Source organism: Talpa occidentalis, unplaced genomic scaffold (genome assembly GCF_014898055.3).
Source record: "Talpa occidentalis isolate TD23 unplaced genomic scaffold, MPIMG_talOcc4v2.1 talOcc4.10, whole genome shotgun sequence".
Classification (NCBI taxonomy): Eukaryota; Metazoa; Chordata; class Mammalia; order Eulipotyphla; family Talpidae; genus Talpa; species Talpa occidentalis.
This window is the reverse complement of record NW_023600993.1, coordinates 26,023,663-26,049,126: the sequence shown is the minus strand read 5'-3', so window position 1 is coordinate 26,049,126 and position 25,464 is coordinate 26,023,663. Positions and strand designations below refer to the sequence as shown.

Below are 25,464 nucleotides of genomic sequence, written 5' to 3'. Positions count from 1 at the left end.
AACATGGGTTTCCTGATTTAATCCCAACATGCTTGTTTCTATATAATCATCCAAGCCAGTAAACTAATTCAAAACTAGTAACCATGTTTACATTGTTACCATTCAGTCTTAAAATCACTTAAGTCTGATTGCTCCTCTGCAGTTGATCAGCCTTGGAACCCCAAGTAACTTACTTCACCTGTCTGAGCACCCATGTTGTACAAGAAGGGTGCTAGCAGCCAATATCTCTTATGTAAATTTGGAGTGGAGATTAAACAATGCTGCATTGTAAATACTGAGTACAGCAACTAGCCCTAATGGTGGATATAATTATTAACCTTTTTGTGTTCTTAAAGATATTTTTAAGCAAGTGTTAACTTATAGTGACACCAATATTATCTGAAAGTGGTGTAATAGCTGCCTACTGAGATAAACTTGAATATTAAGGAACAAAAGATATGTTCACCAGTATTCTATTTCAGTATCTGATCACTGAGATAAATCTGTTCACATGTAAGGCAACCCCACTTCCAAATCATTTGAAATGTGAATATTTTGAAAACTACAAGGTTTTTAGCTATAAATTGTTAATCTGTCTTTCTATGCAGCTTTGGGTTATCAATGACTGCCTAATGCAGAATACTGTGCCCTTGAGTTGGGGATACCTGATCATACCAAATTGACATTTAAAAATTTTCCACTAGAGGTTTTTCTATAATACCTTTTCCCTATATATATGTAGTTACAAAGTCCAGATATCACTGGGCAAATCTACCATTTAATTTCAGCAACACTTTTTAACATAATATCCTTTACTTATAATCACTATCAACACAAGCTTCTTCTTCCATATGCAACTTTATCACTCACTTGTAGAGCCAATACCACAAAATCACCAGGAAGAAGAGCTGAAGACACAATATTAGACCTCAGTCATGCAAGTCTCCTCTTTAATCAACTGTAAAATATCCAATTCGTTTTATACAAATTCAGTGTGTCTAGGTTTAAGGCCTAGGGAAGATATAGTGACTTACAGTGATTTCAATTTTGCCAAGGATGCAGGAGAAGGAAGAGACACTTTTCACTGCAATTAAATAAAGATTAAGAACATTGCCAAGAAGCAAATGGGATTAAAATCTCATTCGGCTAAAACTGACATAATTTTGTCCCACTCTAATACTTAATCAAGTGAAAGCTGAGTTTACTGTGGTACAAGGGTAAATCTGGTGTCAGTGCCAGATGAAGATGGGAGAGGCTCAGATCCCAAGTGTATAAGATGGTGGGAGGTGGAGGAAGAGCCAGTCAGGGTATCACTGGAATGGTGCCATTTCTCACTGGTCTGGAGGCAGATTAAAGTTCTCCCAGGAAATATGACGTGTACAGTCATCCAAAGAGACTTCCCTCTATGAGACAGAGCATTAACATAGAGCTACTTCCCCCAAAACTCTGCCATGTTCCTTTGGGAGGCCTCCCTTAGTCTCCCCAAGCTCAGCATGAGGCCACCCTGGCTGTAGGGTGCAGTCTGTATACACTGTGACAGAACTGCCTGGATTTGATTAGCAGAGATGATTCTCAGTGAGGTTGGGGAGACCATCTGCCTCCTCAGACACTCAGTAAATCAACAATGTGGAAACCGCACTGGGAATTTAGGCTTGGTGTGATGTGTGCTGGTCACAGAAGCCACATGCTCAAAGGTCTTAGTCTTCATGTATATGATGTTGTCACTTCCAGGGAAGTAAGTGCTTGTGTGCCATTTTCCCTTCTCTCCACCCCCACCCCTGCCCCCGACCACATTAACTGCCATGCCTTTCCATGATACCTGGCACGCCTGTTTGCATTTTGAGGCTGCTGCTTGAGAATGCATTCTTTTGATTACAGTGCCACTATGCTGCTTTGGAGGTGGTATTTCCAGGTGATGTTGGAGCCTGGGACACGTGAAAGCCACCAGGCTGCCATGGATTGGAGTTGGGGTCAGATAGGTCCCCATGTCGAGGGACTCCTGCCCACCTCCATGCTCTCCGTGCTGTCTTTTAAAAGAGCAGAAACATTCACACATGTTCTCCCTTGTATTGACACTCATCAGGAGTTGGTGGAGAAAAGTCAGTGAGAAACTTGAGGCTTGTCCTAAATCTAATTTTGTTGCCCAGTTAACATAGTCATTAAACTCTCTCAGTCCCTCACACACACCAGAGTTTGCAGGTTTGTGTTCTAGCACATTTCTTTGCGTGGACTATACTACTCTCACACCAACTCTGAGATCTCTCTTCAGACAACTGTCACTCCATGGCACTAAACAAAAGTTTAGAAAAGTAATTATAATTACATATCTGCATGTTTCTTCTTCTAAAGGTATTGGTAACCAAAAGGAAAACCTCCCTCCTGACCCTAGACCCATGGCTAGGAGATTATAAATCACAAACATGAGATAAACATCAGGAGAAAATGAGACAGTTCAGAACGCCAACAACACATTTCAGGAGTGTAGATCTGAAATGACAGCAGTTAGCACTGAATGATAGAGACAATAACATTTCCCAACAATTAGAGACAACAAGCATTCCCAAATACCTTTCATAAGATAGCTTATAATTTGAAACCCTTTTGTGTTCTTACCACTTAAAAGTATAAAGTCAACTCGGAGTCAAGATACACTCTTTCCCGAATGACTAAGGATCAAAATAAGAAAAGGTCTGCTTAACTGTACATTTCTCTAGTTCTTCTCCCACAGACTTCAGCTAGGCCATGCCATGAATGAACAAACAAGCAGTTATCCCCAAGTCGGAGGAATTTAATTATTGCTCCAACCTGACAAAACGCCACCAGTGTCAGCGTTAGGACCCTTAGGATGTCCCACTGGTATTCACCCTTGGCAAGAATCGTGCTTTTGGCCACAGCTTCTAAAAATGGTGCCTCTCCTATCTGTACAACAGACACATATCTGGACGCATTCCAGATGCAGAGACATATACGGAAGGCAGACAGCAGATGGGGAGCAGGCATTGCGCGCAGCGGTGGGGAGCGCGAGCCCTGTGGCATGACCTACTTACGGAAGGCAGAGTCCCGGGGCAGGCATCTTCGGCATGACAATGAGCAGTGTTCACTGCAGTTTGGTCAGCAGGAAGGGCACAAACCTCTCCCTGGCCCAAGTCCCTCAGCCCTGCTAGGATCCTGCTGCGCTCTGGGTCACGGCATCCCCTTGGGCGTGTGACACAGTAGGGAAAGAGACCGGTTCACTGTGAGACCTGCTACTCACTCTCGTACAGTGCATCGGCCCCCCTTCCCACTGCACAGTGGCTGCCGAGCTCTGGGCGGGAGGCTGTGGCCTTGGAGAGAGTGAGCCGTCGAGTCAGTTCCTGCGGGGCAGGGCTGTGCTGTCAGGGACCTTCTAAAAAGAGTGCGTTCAGGAGGGTCTGGAACCACCTCGTCTGGTTCCCTAGCCTTAGGAACAGGGGCTAGAACGCTCTTTAAGTTGAAAAGGAAAAATAACAAAGGTTGACCTAGGAAGACAGGGCTGTGGGTGAACCTCTGCTTTAAAACAAACTGCGAAGTCCTAGCGCTGGTTTCTGGAGGGCTAGTGTAGAGTACATGCCTGTGCCGGGTGTCACCTTCTTGCACCTGCTACTTTTCCAATGGAGTTCATCAGAAACTCCATTTTCTTCTCTGAGGAAGGAAAATGATCCAATTTAAATGGCCAAGCTTGGATACTCATCCGAAGAGGGCAACTGAGATATTGACATGTAAGAATTCCCAGGTAAGAGGAGAAAATGGGCAACGGATTCCAAGTACCTGCTTGCTGTGCTGCCTGTGGCATCTGCTGAGCCCTCTGAGTGCTGTACTGAACGGAGGCGATGGGCCGGTACTGCTGTGTGGTTGAGGTAGGGTACTGACCAGATGGGTAGTAATAGATGGGCATCTGTGGAAGAAAGAGACAAATAGCAGGAAACTGACAATTAAGAAATGTCTTTAAAACATACAACATATCATCTCATGAAGTGATATGATTCGAGTGTGAGGACAGCATGCAACCTTCCATGTCCTTGTGTGTGCATGTCACTCTTCCTGGGAAGAAACAGAACCTATTTCCCAAATCCTTGAATCTGAGCTGGCTTTGGGACTCGTATTGACCAATGCTGTTGGCAGAAATGATTATCTCCAAGACTCCCCAGGTCATCCTTAGGAAGACCTGCAGCTTCCACTCTCTAGCAGGAAAACCCACCCACTGGGAAAAAAAAGTGCAGATGCTCCTGCTGGAGAAAAAGGCATGTGCCTTATAGAGGCACCCTGCTCATGGGCCACACTAGCTTGCTGGGGAGACAGGCCATCTGAGATTGTCCAGCCCCAATCAATCACCAGAGTCAGTACCAGATGCGACAGAAATGAGCCACCCCTGCTGACCCTGCAGAGCTGGTCACCAGCACGATGACAGTTGTCTTGAGACACCGAATTTTGTTTTTTTAAAAAAACAAGAGTGGATGATGATCATCTACAGCCAACTTGTTGTGGTAGTTTTAAATAGACCTAACTTGCATTTTTTTTAGTGGAAACACAGGTGAGACATAAAAACTGCTACTCTCCAGCCTGCAAGAAGCAGTGAAGGTGTTATGAAACATGGTGAGGTCTATTAAAGCGCTTGTTCTGCTTGGTATGTAGCCAGGATCCAAAAAAATGACATTCAGAGTGAAAAGGGATATATATTTAAAATGTTGTTTGAGTCATCTATCACTTTGTAATGACTGAGAATGGCTGAAAATATTGTCATTACTTCCAATAAGATTCAAATCCAATGTCATCTGATCTGGAAAGATGTTTGCCCACCTCAGATCATCCATATTAAGGCCATTTTTTTTCTTACTAATCATATTTATTTTCATTTACAGACCTCTGACTTTTCTTCTCTCACCTTCTTTAAAGTATAAATAAAGTCATGTCAGTACATAGCCTGAGAGTATTACATGTACTTAGAATGAAACTGAGTGGGCCTCCCTGGTGGCAAGCTATGAGCTATTCACAGCCACTGTAGTATGAGTTTGATCCCCAGCCAGCCAGGGAGCATCCCACATAGTGCAGCAGACCTCTTCTGACTTGCCTGCTGCTCCCCTCAGCAGTGGATTTCAGTCAGTCTGCCTGTTCTGTTCCCCACTCTGCTTCTGGTGAATCCTCTCACCCCCTGCACCTCTGGCCTACATCTCAGTTCTAGTATGCATAAATAAATAAATCTTTTTTAAAAAAGAATTAAACTGTGAGTGACCCATTTGAAAACTGTGATTTTTATGGTTATTTTGATTTCTGATTTGCATATGTCAGGTTGGACCTATCTATTTCGTTATTGTGTTGAAACATAGGTTAGCTTGTTTCCCTGCCTTAGAGTAGTGACAAAAGATGACTTCACTTTGTGGATCCACGATTCTGCAATCCCACGGAGTCATTGTGAACTATAATTCTGACTGTCTTAACAATGTGGCTATTCAAGGGTAAGAAATTGAATGAATCTGCAGCAAATAAGACTCGGTTGTAGACAACCAAATAATTTATTGTACATATTGCTTATAGTGATTTGATCTTACTACTTCGCCCTTGCTTTGTAAGGCAATTTATACCAATCAAAACCCAAATAATTATGGAGCAATAATAGGATTTAATTATGCTCTGGTAAATTGGAATGCCATTAAAGATTATTACTACCACATATCAGAAACCTTCTAATATTAAGAAAAAGGACAGCTGTTATCTAATTTTATTCATCACCATTATATTTCTATGTCTTCTAGGAAGAACAGCATTTCATTTCTTTAGGAAAGACTGTTTTGATTAACTCTGGTCTCTTCTCTTACATTCAATATGAAATATGAAAATACCTCAGGGATAAGAGATGGAGGCCAAACATTTGACAATTTCCTGATGGGCACCAAGGATATGAAGAAAAGCACAACTCCTTTTTAAGGGGAGGGGGAAGGAATAGAGGTTAAGGGAGGAGAGAGGAAGCCCCTCAGTTTTAGGACACAGAGGTTTTGATTTCTTCTTATTTGTTCTCCCAGTTTCCCCTACCTTCTTTGATACCTGACAAGCTTTGCTAGGGTTTAGTTACTTCTGCTAACCTCCCCTTGATGCAGTGTCAGCCAACTTTTGGGAATTACATTCCCAACCATATGAAGCAAGTGGGAAATGGACACTTGGCTAATTGTCTTCCTCTCACATAGAGGAAGGGAGCTGTGCTGGCCCCAGAGGAATCTTTCAAGGATCATCATGAAAAGGTGGAAGGGAAGAGAGAAAGGAGTAAAAACAGCCTAAAGAGGAGGAAATGTATATTTTCAAGCAACTACCTGAAAACATGAAGAATCAAGAAGTCAGTGGATTAGGAGGGAAAAGGAACAAGACACTATAAAATATAAGCACACTGATCACTTTCCTTCTTCAGTCCCTTTGTCTTGTCCACGGGCTTCCTGCTTCAAACTCCAAGGGGCATTTAGAAAGCTCACATGATGTGCTACATGAAGTTGACCTTGAAGGTTACTAAATAGGTTCATTCTCTGCATAAATGTAACACATATACCCATAGACCATCACTCAGGAGTCACTGTCCATAGTCAGGTAATCCTGTTTTCAAATGTTTGCTGCCATCAATGTCACTGTGGATTACCCCCTACCCCTTTCACTGCAGTTCTCTTCAAAAGAAGTTCATGGATGTCCAGACTGATCATGAACAATGAACATGTGCTTTGTCTTTTTTTCTTCCTTACCTCTACTATTTTTAAAACTATTGAAAAAGGAATGAATGTATCTCTGTTGCAGACACACCAGGGGTTCTGAGCTGCCTCTGTTCCTGCAGTGCACAGATATTGAAATTCCTTCATCAAGATTTTTAAAATATCTTCAATTGCCTACTCTGCCAACTCTTTTTTTTTTTAGATTTTATTTATTTATTTATACAAGCACTGGGTACAGTCAGAAGCACGGGAGGGTGAGAGAATTCACCAGAGCCAGAGCGGGGAGCAGAGCAGGCAGAAGGACCGAAGTACACTGCTGAGGGGAGCAGCGGGCGGCAGGAGAGGTCTGCGCGCCATGTGGGACCCTCCCTGGTGGCCGGGGATCCAATTGGCGCTGCAGAGGCTGTGGGCAGCTTCGCAGCACAGCGCTCAACTGCTGTGCCACCAGGGGAGGCCCGTACAACTCTTCTTTCTGATAGCAAAAATGGGTAAAAACAGATCTTACTTAGGCTAAAAAAATAGCCCAATAATTAAACTTAAATAATTTAATTTATTAATAAAATGTATTAATATATTAATGAAGCCTTTTTTTGCTATAACTTTCAATTTTTTCCCACATCTCTTTAAATCCTACTAGCAAAGAGACATTACAAAGATGGCAACTGAAGATGAACTATTAATTAATCACTCAAAATAAAATGAACAACTGAGTGGAAATCTTTTTATGGTAGAGGGTTTTAGATGGTTTGAAAAGAAAATAATTTATTCAAGATGTTAAAGCAGTGAAACGAATGATACAAAGGTGACACTGTACTTTAAACAGCCCATCCAATGCAATATTTCATAATTAGGATAGAATTTGCTTGGGATATGTGTGCCTTGAAAATGGACCAGAAAATGTCTCTGTGCATTTTACAACTTGACAGTAATCACTTGCAATATTCTGCAAAGGGATACCCAAGAGAGCACCAGAGATGTTTGGTGGTGAACAGTAACACATAATCAGTCTTTGAAAAGACAGTAAAAATCAGTGATCTGTGGTGTCTTACATGCTCAAGTCAATTAAATATGATTAATGGCTACCTGTGAGAGCATGCGTGAGCTCTGCTTGCCCCCGGGGGAAGGAAAGGACAGTGGATGTCGACTTAGCTTCCTCTTTATATTCATAGAAGGTGCTCCTGCTTGGAGTACCCAATCAGCTCCAGAAAATATTTACGAATCAATAAAGAAGGAAAGAACACATTCCAGAGCAGCAGCAAGGGAGGCGAAATGTCCCCCGGGGCAGGCTGAGCCCACCCCAAGACTTTCCCCCTCTAGGCCACCCAGTAAGCAGGACACCAGACTGCAGGGACTGTTCTCCTTTGGCCTCTGCACCAGCAGCCCAGAAAATGGGATGTTCTCCCTTTGTGCTATGGGTGGCTGAGTTGGTCTCATGAAACCCATGTTTTGAGTCCCAAGCCTTTTCACCAGTGATAAGTAGAACAGGCCAGATTCCATAGGTGGAGAATAGCAAAATAGCCCAGCAAGGCAAGCAGGCTGACCTATGGTGTCCTACATGGAAATATGGAGGTCAAAATGCATCACACATCAGCTTGAGGTCACAGATAGGAACACAATTACCTGTGCAGGTGGAGGCTGTTGCACAAATCCCTGTGGTGAGGGAGGGGCCTGGAGGACTTGTTGGGAGATGGGAGGCCCAGAGCCTGAGAACCCTCCTGCAGAAAGCTGCTGGCCTGTAGGAGCGATGACATAGCTTGCTTGTTGGGTTGGTTGTGGCATGAGGGATGATGGGTAGACAGGACCAGATGGGGGCTCAGGAGTCTCTCTTGAGGATTGCCGGCTCAAGGTCATCTGGCTGAACTGTGTGGTCACATCATCTCTCTGCAAGCCACAGAAGTAAAGGAGGCAATCAGCAAGACCAGCCCAGTGATGGGAAGCACATAGAGGCAGATTCGTTTTCCTGCTTAGCTAGTAAACTCTTCAAAGTGGACAGATGACAGAAAGGAAACCATTCTTTTGGGGATGGGTTGCCATGTTCTGGAATGAAACATATTCTCTCTCTCTCTCTCTCTCTCTCTCTCTCTCTCTCTCTCTCACACACACACACACACACACACACACACACACAAGCACCTCTCAGAGTCACCCCAGGGCACCCACCCAGCACATGCAAGTGGTAAAGCCAGTGAATAACAGCCCCCCCATCCCTTCTCCTCCCCCCCCCCCCGGGGAAAAGCCACACACAGACAGTTCAGTACCATGGAGAACGGCTGCGACGGAGTCACAGGCAGGAGATGCTGCGGAGGAAAAGACACGGCTGGATATTGCACTGACTGGGAGGAGGCCTGCAGCCCCTGCACAGACTGGAGGGAAAGAAACAGTGATCAGGTCACAGGGGAGACTGGAGTTAAATCTCACCAAAGGCTGTCTCATCTGAAGCATTCTGCTGTCCCTTAGTGTCTTGGGGATCAGTGCACCCGGGAGAGGGGAGCCAGCCACCCCCGGGGAAGTGGAAGCCATGCAGAACAGACCATCCAGTCTTGAGGGAGGCTTGGTGCACAGCGTGAGCGCTCCTTTAAGAAGTCACTGTGATACTCCTCATGTTATTTTGGGGGGTTACTGCCCTAAGACTAAGTAAGGAAAATAATGAATAACAAGGTTCACCCTAGGAACCTACCCTGGAATCCTTCAGGTTTCTTTGGACACTTCCATGTGTTTCCCTAGGAAACGAGGGCAGCTCAATCTCTCTCAAGGAGTTTATGAACATCCAGAGCACCTTGGAGAGAACTGACTGCTAATCTTCCCATTGATAAAGACTTTAATATGGTCTCTTTGCAGGCAGGAGCACTAGGTCTGTTGGCAGTAGGTGAGCAAGATGAGGCAAAGGCCTGGATGTCAATAGGAGTTCAGTCTATCTCTTGCGTACATTAAAAATAGTATCTAGACTTAAGAAAAAAACTTGCCATCCATTGCCCTAGTGTCATGTCCTTATTATGCAAGTTGTTGAATGGGGCACCCGTCTGTATGCAGATGAAATTCTCTCAGCCCAAACTAGGCACTCTGAGCTGCCAGGTTTTACTCATGAGGTAGAGTGGATGATGGTGTCACCAATGGAAAATACCTCCTCTTCCTGGTTAACTGCCACTCTGAGGACTATGCTTCATCTAGAACCCCTCACCTCCCTGCCTTCCAGCCATCTCCTCACCTGAGTGACCAGTGAGCTGGCCAGCTGTGGCTGCGGTGGCTGGACCTGCTGTTGTGGTTGAGGAGAGGGCTGCTGCTGAGGCTGCTGCTGGGACTGTCCCACCATTGCACTTCGCAGGGGCTGCTGGCTGGTGGGGGGGTTGTATATTGCAGGGGTTCCATCAGGATTCACAAAGGGCTGGCCTGCAAGGCAAAAGGACAGTGGCAATCCAGGACATTGGAGCCTTCACCAACATGAAGACTTAAATGCATATGACCCATTGGGTGAAGCCAGCTAACAGTGTGAGCCCAGAACGAAGTGAGCAGCAACAAATATGTCACACAGCTGCAGGGAGATTTGCTGAAGCTACACACCCCTGGGGACAGTGGCATCCAGTGAAGAAGGCCATTTGAGAAACGATCTACATGAAACCCTGTGTTTTGCAGCCCTGCATCTTCGCCATCAGCAAGATGGAAAATGACTACTTTCCATTTCCACAACTCCAGTTTCAGTGACTCATTATTTACCCGAAGACATTTGTTTAACTTCATCAGCCTCGTCATCAATTCAGAATCATTATTAATCCCAACATATATTATATATACAGCATAACTTAACACATCTACTCACGCACTTCTAAGATTGACACAACAAGGATTACAAGGGGATTTAGATTTTAAATGTGATGTGTAATAAACTCTTCATAGAATTATCTTGAAATAGCAAATACATATTACTTGCCTTTTGAAATAACATCATTCAGTACAGTTATTATTGCTGCTATTTCTGAATGTTTGTCTCTAAGCTGAAGTCATGGAAATATTTCCCATGAACCTGAGCAAAATGCCTGAAGAGAACAGAACTCCCAGAAGGAGGCTAGTATTTTAGAGGAGATCTTCCTTGTCTTGGTGTCAAGGAGCTGGCTGGGTTCTTCACAAACACATTCCTGAAGCCTCCCCACACATCGGTGTGGTATCCAGGGCTTATGTGAGCACTTACTCAGGGTGCATGCATGTGATGGCCGAGGAGACCAGCCTTGTTCTGTAGTAGTAGATATAGGAAGACAAATCAAAGGTTACCAGAAATATGAGAAAATTCCCAACCAAAAGAAATAGGACAGAGGGGGAGAATATAGAATCTGACCCAAAGGAAACAATGCTCCAGTGAAAGAAATGTATGGTATTCAGTCAGAGCATTCATAAAATGGATGCTACACTAATTAGCTGATATATGTTAAGTCAAACCAGCTACATATGGGCAGCTTCTGTATGATTCCATTTTTATTAAATGCAAGACCAGGCAACATGTATCAGTGACAATAGAAGTACAAATAATTGGGACCTCTGAGGGGAGGCAGGGAGCCTTCATGGGGACTAGACATGTGTACTACGATTCACTCTGCAAGTTGTTTACTCAGGTATTCACATATGCAAGTTTGTACCCAGGGCTACATGCCAGGTGTGTGTAGATCAGGCACTTCATTGATTCGTAAGTTAAATTAAGAAAGTGAACTAGAATAGAATAGGTTGGAATTCAAATGCTGAGGTCATAAGGAAATACTGTCAGGTAGAGAGAAATGGACAACATTTCAGGTCAATTAGAAATTGCAGTAGCAGCTCTCCATTCCCATTATTATAGAAAATTTCAGCCCAAATATTTGTGTGCATGTGAAACAGGACACCTTAAATCCTGCCTATTCATACATATACCTGCCAGAAGTAAAGAAGTTCTGATAACAGTTTCATAACCAATCACAGTATGCTATGATGAAACAGCAAATGTACCAGAATTATATTCACAGAACAATCACTAAATTTAGAAAATGTTCTTCAAATGGCACTTGTTTTCCTATCACTGTCATTTAATTTTAGCTGCATTTTGTTTAACTTACTTTTTAAGTAAGTTTCTTCTAGATTTGATATCTGTAAGCATTTTCCCTCCAAAAACAGCAATTTGGGAAAGGATGAAAAAAATCATTCAATATTCATAATGGATCACCTCATTTAGTGGTCTATTATTTAGTTTCTTTTTTTTAATGTGTATCTTAAAAAATACAAGAGGACAATCTCAGGTCCTGTAATATTCAAAAAACAAAATTCTTCAAAGCCACCTCACCTGAAATCATTCCAAAATCCATCTCATTGTGTGCTTACAAACACACACAAACACACACACACAAAATTACATGAGAAGAACATTTACGATATTCTTTGACTTTTGGTTTACCCCAGTGAGAACTGAGGAAGTGTGAAAAGTGACCATCCTACAGATCAAAAACGTAACTCCAAAATATTCAGATGTTCTTTTTGATAAATTTTAGATCCTTTGTTTGAATCTTATTAATATGCTGTAGCCCAGAAGACAGAAATACTCCTAAATAATTGCATGTGAAAAGGACTAAGAGTTGTCTTCAGTGGAGGGAGATGGCAGGTTCTTCTGGAAAGAGAAGAGAGTATAGGCGATTGATTTTTATGCTCGCCGGAGAAGTCCACAGAACAGAGAAAAGCGAAAGAAGATGGATGTAAGCAAGAAAACAAATCAAGGGCAGCTAGCATAGGTGACTGCTGGTTTTTAAGAAGGCAATGATTCTGTCTAATCTCTCTATTCTACCATTTTTACCAATCCAGATGCAATTACAAGTGAATACAGGCAATTAGTCTAAAGGAGATGGGCTGAAGACCAAAGGGGAACAAAAGGCTAGCTGACTCAGGACTATACAGCTTCAGGGTGTTTTCATCTCAAGGACTGCACAAGCATGCCCTGTGGGGTCCTGGCACATGTGTTGGCACAGGTAGGAGAATGCAGTGGCACAGGTAAGGCAGGGTGGTGTGACTGGAGCCAAGGGAGAGAAAAAGATTAAATGCAGAGAAATCATTCCTCTCAAACACAAGGAATTCTGTGCAAAACCACTCCTCTATCCATGTCAATATATATAATGTGTACTAGATATTATTTTGTTAATATCTAATTATTGAGTCCTTGCTCAGTGACCAAGACTTTGTTATCTAATCCAGAGAAGCAAACAAGAAAGAAACCAAATACCATTCCTCCCCACAAAGAGCTTTTAAATGTGCTGCTAACAAGGAAATGAACCCTGGGGCAATTCAAACTAGAAGCAAGTAGGAGGGGGAGGGAGAGGGATGGGGGGGGGAGGGAGGAGCACAGGAGACTGAGGTGATGGTGCACAGGTGCATTGGTGAAGGGAATTCTATGGGGACTACACCTGAGGGGGGGAAGCAATTATTGTTTAAAAATGAACAATGATGTAAAATACATATAAGTAAATAAACTAAAAAAAAAAAAAAAGAAATTAGGGGCCTCCTTGGTGGTGCAAGGGGTTAAGGGTCACCACTATTAGCAATCTGCAGCTACTGCAGCACCAGTTTGATCCCCAGCCAGGGAGGTGACCCACATGGCACAGCAGACCTCTCCTGACTCACCAGCTGCTCCCCTCAGCTGTGTATTTCAGTTAATCTGCCTGTTCTTCTCCCTGCTCTGTCTCTGGTGAATCCTCTCACCAGCACACCCCCACACCTCTGGCCTGTACCCCAGTTCTTGTATGCATAAATAAAAAATCCCCTTGGTTTCTATCACCAAAGTATTTCTGTCATGTACCTGCTAGAAGGACATTTATTTCAAAAGAAAGAGGAGAATTTTTTGCTTGCCTAGTTCTTAGAGGGTGATTAAATTATAAGCAACCTACTGATTATTGATGGCAGGATGAATGCATATCTTATAAAGATATAGACTTCACACAAAGGCTCCAGGGAAGCAGTTTGGATAGAGATGTGAGAATTCCCCTGTAAGGCAAAGGGTAGTGTTATGGAAGCCCATCAGGAGCATTTAAAGGAAAAATAGCGGAAGAAACTGCTCCAGGTGAAGTAGCTACAGATGACGACCCTGACATCAAACATATGAATTTGCACCAGATGAAGGCAAAGCAAAATGGCAGACAACAGACAGACATTAATGTGTACTTCAGGGATGCCAATGGCTGTTGGCATCTCTGGATAATGGTGTGTTGAAAGAAAGCAGACAGAGATGAGCTTTCTGCTAACATTTTCCAGAAGGAGGTTAAGTCCATGACAGCTGGAGGGAGATCAAACTCAGGTTTGCCTTGCAAGGATGAAGATATTATAAATGGGGAAAACTTTGAAAATGAGCCTCTGTGGCAACTCACTCATCCAGATGCCTGAAAAGCAAAGAAAGTGGCAGGTGATCCGGAGTTATGAACAGATCAGCTGAGAGCCAGGGTCAAAGGTCAGACAATATAAAAGTCTGTGATTGTATTTGGGATCTGCAAGACTGTGCTGATGGGGTTGGGTTCAGCGTGCTAAATATTTAGTACTTAGAATCAGGCCAGTTGTGCTGACAAATGAAGTTTTCTTTCATTTACTACATGCAAGCACTTCAGCACTTTCAAGTCATTGCTTGTCTTATATATTTTAAGACAGATATTTTATCATAGTTTTTATACCTGAGCCACACTCTCAAATGTAATATATAAGATGAAAAATCGTTCCACTATCCACATCAGCATATACAATGGGTGGTAGATATTATTGCAATAATATCTAATTATCAAGCAACTGTGCCCAAGACTACTTTGTAATCTACTTGAGGGAAGTAAAAAAATAAAAAAAATCTAACCATGACCCTCCCTCTAAAGAGCTTAGAAAAATGCTGATAATGGAGAAATGAAGCCAGAGGCAGTTCACACAAAAGTAGCCATGTGCTCTAGTTTCCTTATACCCAAACATTTCTGTCATGTATTTGGCAGAAAGGCTTAGGCGAAGGTGAGAGACATGGTTTTCCAGACATTGACAGCAATGAGTAAGATGAGTTCCAGGCCAAAGTAGGCAATTGCCGATCGCAACAGTGGAGTTACATAAGAGATTAGGTAGATACATAGACATACACGCAGCCACCAAACAGACACACGCCTGTATATGTGATACATGATATGTCTACATGCATACGTGCACATTATCAATGGGCATAAAATAAACATCTGGAAAAGAAGAAGAATGATTTATCTTATATCCCACCATGCAAGCACAGTACATGCATTCGCACATTTTTTTCCTTCCAAAATAGGGTTATTTTAATATCTAGCATTTGTTAGTTTAGAGAAGTGTTCATGGAGAAGCTGTTCAGTGGTGTTAATAGAATCTTTCCTTTAGTTAAGGTCCTTTTTCAAAGGATGTATTTTCATTACAATACACGACTTGATCCAATGAATAAAAATTGGGATTTGGCACTAGCACTTGATTTCTTTTTCTATAAACAAGATTATAGATGATAATATATACACACACAGGCACAACTAGGACATCATTACAAATAATATTCTTGCATTGTACCCAAAAAAATATTGAGCTTTTTTGAAACACTGTGATTTTGCTGAAAACAAACTCCCCAAAACTGTTAAGTGCGTGGTCTGGTCTGCAAGCTCTCCACCTCCATTAAATTTGAAAGAATGGCAGTCAACAGTTTGTTTTGATCAGTGCCCAGATAATGAATGTAAATGTGGTTTTCTTTTAATTTCCTTTGCAGAGGTTATAATGATCTAAATAAAGTAAAAGCAATCTAGTATTCTTAAAAGTATCTAAGTTGAAAGCTTTCAAATGGTTTTCAATAAAATGATTATGCATCCTTTTCCCTCTAGTTTATGGCATTTTCAAAATGTCTCCATCAAATACCATACCTTGAGATTACACCATATGTTTTCATGAAAATGTGGTAATTATTCAAGTAAGTATTTCACTATCATTCTCCTTTTTCTGTGAATTTCCTAGCTGCTAGTAGCAATATATGTGAGAATACTGAGCCAAACACTTTCATGAGATTTGCATCCAGTTTTACATCTTCAGGTTTAGCTAATCAAAGCTATTTTCTATAATAACCTAAGCTAAACCACAGACACATTTGGAGAAAATTAAATTTCTTAAAAAAAATTTACTAATCAAGGTTTCTAAAGAAGTGACTTAAGAAGTGAATGTCAAGCTTCTGACCCAGGGTTTCTTAACCACTGCACCGATGACATTCCAGGTTGAACAATCCTTTCTTAAAGAGGCAGTGTCCTGGGCATTGTAGATGTTTTATAGCATTTCTGATCTTTACTTTCTTAGATGCCAGAAGGAGTCCCTTCCTCCCTTGATCATAATAATCAAAACATCTGCAGAAATGCCAAATGACCTTGGAGGCAGGGCAAAGTTGACAGTGGTGAGTTTGCCCAATCAAGATTCCCTGAAGCTTCCCCAGGAAGCAGATGTTTGTCAGTCTACTGGCTGATGTTAGAATCTCAGTGCTCTGGATCCTTTGTAATAATGTGGAAGTTAATTGACTGCTAGAGAAATTAGACAGTAACCAATAGCCATTCATCATGGAAGATAACATAGTCATGAAGTTACCAATTCTCCCACCCTCACTTCCCCCCAAAACTTCTCTAGGGTAGGTAGCTCTAAAATACTTGGGTATTTTCTCACTGTATTCTCTTTGCCACTGTGATTTCGTATTCTCCAGTAGGAGTTGAGTGAAATTGTAAGATGAGAAAGAAATTCGTATAGTTAAGAATTTACTATGTTTTTCAACCAGTATCTCAAGTTTCTTGAAATATCTCAGATGTAAAACAACTTTTGATGAAATAATAGGCTACCTGGGAATTTAGTCTGGAAATGCAAATTTAACTCAGTATATTCCAGTTCATTACTCCATGGTGTCTGGTTTTAGATATGAGACTCACTGTGGTCAGTGAGGAGAGGGTAGAGAGAAAAATGGACATTTCTGGGAAGCAGCACTATTTATATATCTGCATTGGTAGTAATAGCAAATTATGGAGGTCTACATTATAGCTAAGATCTGCTCTTCCTAATTGAAAATTCTACACAACAGTTCATACACTGAGCTTTCCTGATCAGAAATTTTCAGAAACTTCACTAGTGAATTCTTAAGCTCAAACATAAGAACAAATCCCTACTCTGGGTCCCTGCCAAAGCAGAGGAAATACACTAACCTGTGTGTGGATTAAGAAGGATGCTTCCAGGTGGGATGCCTGTTGCAGCTTCAAGTGGAAGAAGGATGTAGCTGGTGCTGCTGGGTGCGACCTGACCCCCCATTCCATTCTCTGGGTAGGGCACACAGCCCGAAGTGGCTGCCACACCGGAGACGAGGGGTGCATTCTGGAGAGGTGGATGGGTGCGGGACAGCGATCCTGAGGAACCCGCACTGCTGGAAGACTCAGAACCTGCCACAGAGGTACAGGTTGACAAGTCACTCTAGGGAGAGAACAGGTGAGAATCCACAGTTCTGGGTCTAAAGTTCTGCTTACTTTTATATAATGCATTAAAGAATCTGAGGTGAGTGCTGCAGGACAAGATTAGTGCTTTCCCCACATTTTGAGATCAGATTTTACTGAAATATTTGCTACATCTTTTTCAACTGTGTCAATATCCTAGGAAAAGGGAGATTAAGAATGAACACTCTCTTTCAACATTCTCACATGCCACTAGAGTGATGAGTGGTAAATGGTATACCCTAAAGCTCTGAAATCGGTGCCTGAATACTCCCTTCACCCTGAGTGATTTATGCCATGGAAATATCTTATCGAGGAGTTGTGAGAAAATAGGCCAGGGATGCACTTTAAGCAAGAATCGTATGATATGCTGAGGATGGAGATGACTCTAAAGCACTGGTTTTCCAACTCATAAAAATGGATTTTGAAGGGGCGTGCTCAATCTCTCACTACAGGTGTGAGTAGAACTGGATCATGCCTACTGCGAGTGCTTAACACCTACAATGCATTTCACATAGCCATAGAGATCTTATTAATATGATCAATGGGACTTGACCTTTATGATAAAGATGGAGCTCCTGTCAGATGACACAGAAGGGTAAAATCAGAGGATGTCTGTGGATAGTGTATTTCTCAAACACGCAGGTAACTAGATCAGTGTTCAAAAGCCCACATTGTGGAATCTACCCCCGATCAGGTCCCCTCTCCCTCCACTGTGGAATAAGAAACACCTGCTGCATCCCATATACACTGGGCACTAGCTACCCTTCACTGCACCCGCAATCAAGCAACTCTAGCACCTTCACCATGGGTATCCTGGGTTTGAAAATTAACTAAAGGATCAGGGAGAAAACACAGCAATCAATATCCCCATTTCAATTAATTCAAACCAATAGATGATTTGGATGATGTGATCAGCACAAGAATGGAGTACAAGAAATTTATTAAATTGTTTGTCCACAATTATTGACTTAGATAATTAAAATGCAATTATTCTGTCTCTTTAAAGACCAAGGCATATAAGGAATACTTAACATTATTTTTTCAGATTCTAAAATGGGCTCTTAAATTAAACTGGAGCCCCTTTAAAGTAAGTTTTAGAAATGCAACGTAGAGGGGCCACTAGAGAGTGCAATAATTTCTGAGACGGGCAGACAGTAATATTTAATGAGCACTTAGTATGTGAAAGCACATGGATACGATATGCACTTTAACAATAAGTGCTATCACTGCCTATATTGATGGTGAAATTGTAGCATAGAGAAGTTAGATAACCCATAGCTAGACAATAACAGATCTGGGATTTGATTTAGGTCAGCTGATTTAGATTTAACCATGACCTCACTGCCTCGTACAAGCATGCATGTGCACGTGCCATGGATTGTTCTTAGCTGGGACTCCTCTCAGCTGTTCTCATGACTTGCTATGAATAATGATAAGTTACATTTTAATTTAGGGTGTTTCATCTAAATGGTATAAAATGCTGATGGATTCTTAATAATGAATAGGGAGAAAAATAAAGAATTTAAAAGGAAATCTGGAAACACTCAGCATAGTTTTGAGTCTGCATCGCTGACATTTTGACCTTGAAGTCAGAGCCCCAGTGCAAACTGTAGTGTGTCTGGAGACGTGTTCTGTATGACTTGACACTATAGTACAAATGTGACACTAGTGCAGAGTCAACAACTGCAGCACAGCAATAACACAACAAAACAAGACATTTTGTGCCAAGACACTGAAGGTGATCCAAAGCCCATTCATCCTGTCTCCAGATTGAGGGGTACATGGTGACAAACATTGGGAGCCAAGGAGTCATGTCTTAACTGTGACTGGAGGTGAGAGCTAGTGCCAGCAGATGCTTGTGAGCACGTGTGCTGTGTGGGGACGATGCACATAGCCTGAAGCGCCATGTCTAATCCACAGAGTAATTTGAATTTGGCTTTCAGGAGACAGTCATTCATCGATAACGTGCAGTATCACTCCCTTCTATCAGTGAGGAGGGCAGGGGTGGGGTGGGAGAGGAAGCAGCACCATCAACAGGAACAAAAAGAAGACAGGGAAAACAATACAAATGATCTGATTCTACAGGTTAAGAAGGAAAATAAATTTGACTTGAACTCTCAACATTTGTTAAGATGGAGACAAAATCAAATATCATAGAGGGGCCTCAGCCATCAGCATGCAGCTGGGGTGGGGTACTGGCCCTTTTGGCTGGCTTATAACCACTCTGGAAACATCAGGGACCTAGAATCAGGTGGCGCACTATTCTCATATCTAGCACGACTGAGATTCTTAATCAAAAACGGAGACTAGCAATGGTAATAAAAGGCCGGCGATGGGATGTGTTCAAAGACTTTTTTAAAAAATGAAACTGATATTCGAGAACTTTACTATTTTGCATGCTGAGAGTTAAAATGTTTCTGGTTTCCCTTTTCAAGGACTTAATGAGAGCAATGGGAAATATTTAAACAGTATGTCTATGTGACAAGCACTGTGCTAATCACTCTATAGGAATTATCGGATCTAATTTTCACAGCAACCTCATTTTCAAGATGAGAAGTGATCCTCAGAGACATTCAGTAAATTTCCCAGGCGCATTGAACATGTCACACCCAGACAATGTAGCTCCATGATCCCATGTTAAGCCTGCAGGTCATATTTTGCCAGGGAGTCATCCGAGAGACCAAAGGGCAGAACCCTGCAGGCCTGTGCCAAGCTCTAGGAGCTGCTGCCCAGAATGTCAATGCTGCTCACTATGGCAGACTGAGAAGTCAAAGTTGCCCTAGAGGGCAGGTAGGTGCATACGGGAGGAAGATAGGATGGGTGCTGTGAGACCCTTGTGGACACTGGAGGGACAAATGATTAGAAAATGGAAGAAAGGAAAATGGAAGAAAGACTGGAAAAGAGATCAGAAAGCAAAGCAAAAAGAAACGCCAGGGAAGAGACAGGGCAGAGGGGCAGGACAGTCTCCTTGGCAGGAGGGACAGTAATCTCCAGCTCCCCAGAGAGGAAGCATCCTGAGTTGGGGTTCCAGGTCTGCCATTGACTAGCTGTTTTCTTTAGGAAGTGACTGCTTCTTTTGACCTCAATTTCTTCATTTGCAAAACGTAAGTCACCAGCCTCAATGTGAGCTGTGTGGAGGAGGAGAAGGAACTAACGTTCTCCTCAGCTTGAGGAAACTCCAGACTAGTTTCTTTCAGACCATTGACCCTTTACCTTCCTTTTCTTTTTTTTTTAAGATTTATTTATTTATACAAGAACTGGGGTACAGTACAGATGTGTGGGAGGGTGAGAGGATTCACCAGAGACAGAGCAGGGAACAGAACAGGCAGACCAAAGAAATACACTGCTGAGGGGAGCAGTGGGCGAGACAGGAGAGGTCTGTCATGCCATGTGGGACCCTCGCCGGTGGCCGGGGATTGAACCGGCGCTGGAAAGGCTGCGGGCAGCTTCACAGCGCAGGGCTCAACCGCCTGCGCCACCAGGTGAGGCCCTACCTTCCTTTTCTTAGAGCATTTCTGTCCCCTGAAGATGGAAACCTTCCAACCTCTTACCAGTTTTACAACTCAGGTATATCCAAGGACGTGGGGGTCATTAAGAAAAACAGCAATCATTATCCCCCAGTTTCTGTGGGAGCCTGATTTCCAGAAGCACCAATTAGCAAATACAGATGGCTCAATCAAATTGGAGAATCACCTCTCTCACACTCTCCAAAACTTTTTTATCAGCTCACTGCAGCACTAAAAACTCCCCACTTTTGTTTCAGGGGGGTTGAGTTTCATCTCGCTCCCTCATTGTTATATGTTCTTGATCCCATTGCAATAGCTATAAAGTTTTTATTTATGTTTGGCTCCTCTAGTGCAATTTTCTTTTGCAAGATCCCTGAACCATAAGTATTTTCCCCCTGAATTAATAATTCAAGAAAATGTTTCTCGATTCAGGGGTCAAAGTTCAGTAAAGTAGCATGAAGCTTCTGAAACTACGGAAGAGGAGACCAGCCAGGATGCATATAGTGTAATATTAAGAAGTAACACCAGGAACAGGAAGTAGTGGAGAGATGAAGTGTCTTGTGTTGGTTCCCAAAATTCTCTGGAAAAGGAGAGTGGCAGCAATAAGAATCCCTTTGTGCCCAGAAAACAAAATACCAGGCCACCTAAAATGATTAACCTGAAATAGAAGGGTATCTTATTTCTCTAGAGCAGTTGCTCTCAAAGTGTGACTAGAGAAAAAGTAACCTGTGCTTTAACAAATCTTTAGGTGAGTCTGTTGCACTATAATTGAGACCCTCTGCTCTGGAGAACAGAAAGGAGGGATGAAAGTAAAGACAAGTGGTCCAGTTAGTGTGGACTGAGAGAGACGGTGTGTTCTTGTTTCTGAACTGTCGCCACCAAGAAGCAGCTGAGATGACAAGGCAAGCACCACTCAATCCCTCTTCACAAGGCGATGCCATGGCCATATACCTCCATCGGTGTGTGCGGGCCATCTGCTAGGTGACCATGACTGTGCTAAGGGTGGGGTCATCAAACAGGAAAGAGCCAGGCCTTTAGAGACTGTGCTCAAACCTTCAGACTTCAGGAATAGGCTCTACCCAAATTGTAGGGAAACATGTTTCTCACCTGGAAAAATTCTCCTTATTATCTATTTAAAGCTGGAAGCTATGCAATTAGAGGAGGAGAAGAGTAACTTACATGTCACAACTCCAGACTCGATTTCTGAAAGGTCAAAAACAAGTTTGCAATTCTACTGTGAACAATGAGGTAAAAAATTGGGAACTTGTGCTGTTCTGAAGCTCCATGACAGCAAAACTGACAGCTTTGCTTCATAAAACCATCTTAGGAAATTGGAAGTTTGTTTTGACATCCTATCTTGATCTCCTTTAAATCTTTTCTTTCTTTTTTTTTTTTTTTTTTTTGCTTTCCATTCCTGTGCCTTGACAAGCTTTCAGGTGACGACAGACAGGACACTTAGATTTAAAGGAAAAAAAAAAAAGTCTCGAGCACTTACAATTTCTAATCATTCTTCAAAGAACATGGCATTTTAGCATTCTTGAAGTGTTTAAAATGTTTCCAAAGAGCTTTGCTGTGGAAGTGATTGGGGGTTGGCACATGGAAAATGACGATTAATTTAAAAATCTTAAGAGCTCTTTTGGTGTGCTGGAATTTTTAAGTGCACCGTTTAAGGTACTTGGTTTCTGCATTTTAAAGAGATTTAAAACAATTTAACCTTTCTTAGTTTACAAGAGCTCAAGTGCACCACAGTGGATTTTCTTGACTTCAGTTGTTGCAATAGTGGGATATGAGAGCAATTAATTAGAGTCAGAAATCAAGAATTCACCCACTGGTGAGTAAAAATGACAGAGGCAATGTGAGCCCATCTGAATCTTTCCAAGAAGCTATATCTATATAAGGAAATATATATATATATATCTCCATATATATAAAAAGTAGTAGCTGTGACTAAATACTAATAATTTTCTGACTATGTAGGAAAACATGAGCTAATTTCTTCGGAAGCATTTATCAACAACATAATTATATTAAACCATTAGCATAATGAGCCTTGATTTTACAGACTCCCTGTTGGTGTGAGTGTGCTGTTTGGCTGGGAAAGTATATGTGGTCTAGGACAACCTCTGGTTGGTGTTATCCATTCACCCTCCCTAGTTCCCTGCACCCCAGGCCCAAGCTTGCACCACCAGCAAATCCTGGCCTCCCAGGGCAATTCACTGAACCACAGCTGTCAACCCCCACCCTTGCAGATACAAATTGTAAAACAAACAAAACAATTAGATACTAAAAAAAGAAAAGTAAATTCATGGAGTACTAATGGATGGTCATCTGTCATCTCCATGGGATTTCATGAGGGTGTTTTAATTAGGAATATTTGAAATAATTTGCAAAGAATGGTGAGGAATTCTTGAGAGATAGAAGAGCTAGGAATGGCAGATGAGGTAGTATTTGCAAGCTGTGTATGATTTCCATGTTGTTTATGCTTCGATAATTTAAAGTTGTTTCAAGTTAATGGTCCTCCTGATTGCTCATCACAGTCCCAAGACTGTCCATGCAAACTTGACCTACCAACTTCAAAAGGTCACCGTTCACTTAGAAGGAAAGGAAAACAAACCAGGAAAAATAAAATGCATTCACCTGACAACTTGGGAACTCAAAACCTCTCTGCAACTCAGGTTCCTTATCTGCCAGTCAGGGATGATAACATTAAATGGCAATAACAAAAATAAACAAAAATATCTGCTATTTATTGAAGGCTTGTGTATATTAACTCAGTCTTCACCACAATCTTACAATCTTACAACATAGGTACTATCACTATTCTCGCTTCTCAGATGAGGAAACTGAGTCACACATAGGTTAAATAACTGGTTCAGGATCACATTAACTAATGCCAAAGCAGGAACTGAAACTATTAATGTTATAATTACCTTACAACATAGTTTTAAGGAAAAACTGTAGTATTAAATTAAAAAAATAATAGTTAATTTTAGTTAAATAGTTGTACTTTGTACGTGCCAGGGTAGTCATTTTTATTTATTTTTTATTTTTTTAAGATTTATTTATTTATTTATACAAGCACTGGGTACAGTCAGAAGTGCGGGAGGGTGAGCAAATTCACCAGAGCCAGAGCGGGGAGCAGAGCAGGCAGAAGGACCAAAGTACACTGCTGAGGGGAGCAGCGGGCGGCAGGAGAGGACTGCGCGCCTTGTGGGACCCTCCTCCGGTGGTCTGGAGCAGCTGGGGATCGAACCGGCGCTGCAGAGCCTGCGGGCAGCTTCGCAACCCAGCGCTCAACCGCTGCGCCACCGGGGAGGCCCAGGGTAGTCATTTTTATATAGATGACAAAATGTAAACTGTAATAGTCTATTGACATGGGTTAGAGTAACAATTTATCATTAAGGAAACAGAAGGTTAGAAATGTTAATAATTTGATCTAGGCATAGAACTAGCAAGAGGCACTATTGATATTTTCATTGCATTTTCTGGCTTTCTGGCTAGTAATTAATATCATCAAAAGTTCACAGCAGTCAGAAGAAATAGTGACTGTAGCATCAGCAGCACAAAACATGACAGGACATAAACCCATTCAGTACTAACTACCTGCTTTGGATAGCTTCCCGGTACTCCTTGTACTGGATGTGCTGTCACCCCTGGTCAGCACCGTGATACCCCCAAAACTCGCCGTCTTGGTCATGGTGGGCTTGAGATTGCGGTGGGAGCTATCTGAGTCCGTGCTGCTCCAGGCCCGCTGGTGGTCAGACCACTTGAGTTCATTCTCCGAGCTGCTCTGTCGACTCCCGGATGTTCTCCCTGAGCCATCTCTGTTGCCCCTGAAGCACGGTCATCAGAAAGATGCACAGGGACAGGGTTACGTTCCGTGAACAATGTGGGTAGAGACTGGGACCTTTCTTGGAAGAGTGGTCTACTCAGACCCTGTTTGTCAACCCTTTCCATTAAACCTGTTGCCTCCCAAGCAGTGCCACATATACCTCATTGGTGCATGAACAGATAACACATCACACAGAACACTCATGTTACAAACAGGAAAAAACCAAACCTAAAAATGTCACGTAATCTCTCTGCCAGTGAAGGAGAAACAACTTGGAAAATATGGTTAAAAAATATTATTAATTCCCCTTGTGGAGAAGAGAGGGAATAAACTGTGACCCAAGTCAACATTGAACCAATGTTTAGAAGCAGTTATGATCTTGAATGATACTAAAAGCAACTCCCGCAGGAGAAGAGTTTGGTCTCTCCATTTTGCATGAAATCATTGAACTCTGTGTGTATTTGTGGGGGGGTCACACAAATCCCAAGAAATGATTTATTAATTCATTTTCTAGCCTTATGAGCCATAGATCTGAACTCATAAGGCTTTGATGGACAGGGCAGAAATTATAGAAATTACTCTGTTAACCTATGATGAGTATTTTGCCCTGTGAGCTTAACCTTCATGGGCAGAGGGGAGAACCCTTTAATCCTTTTCCACATAGAAGAACTGGTGATAATAACAACAACTGTGTAAACACTACACTGACATGAAACTTCCCAAGTGGATCAATGGAAATAGCAAAAAAGCTCCATAGGTAAAGAACATGTTTGTTCAAAATTCAAATATAAAGAGAGGGAATGTGTTGGAAGAGATCCAATAGCCAGAAGTGAATTTGGAAGATGCCAGGGTATCTCTAGATAGTGTGCAAAATTGAGAAAGTTGATGAAATTTGCATTTTCATTGGTTTCCAATCTTCTTAAAAATAACTTAGTTAATATTTTCAAAGCTTTTTCTGCAGC

The 25,464-nt window shown here is 42.1% G+C and overlaps 1 protein-coding gene across 1 annotated transcript in view; it reads right to left on the bottom strand.

Moving 5' to 3' along the window:
• Positions 1-25,464, bottom strand: part of ARPP21 (cAMP regulated phosphoprotein 21) — a 152,074-nt gene that overhangs the window by 45,649 nt on the left and 80,961 nt on the right. Inside the window, exons 14-19 of the mRNA XM_037526146.2 lie at positions 24,274-24,503; positions 16,883-17,113; positions 9,889-10,070; positions 8,942-9,046; positions 8,304-8,564; positions 3,766-3,892 (exon numbers count right to left, since the gene is read on the bottom strand). Of these exons, the coding sequence (XP_037382043.1) occupies positions 3,766-3,892; positions 8,304-8,564; positions 8,942-9,046; positions 9,889-10,070; positions 16,883-17,113; positions 24,274-24,503 (1,136 nt within the window). The remainder of the gene's footprint in view (positions 1-3,765; positions 3,893-8,303; positions 8,565-8,941; positions 9,047-9,888; positions 10,071-16,882; positions 17,114-24,273; positions 24,504-25,464) is intronic.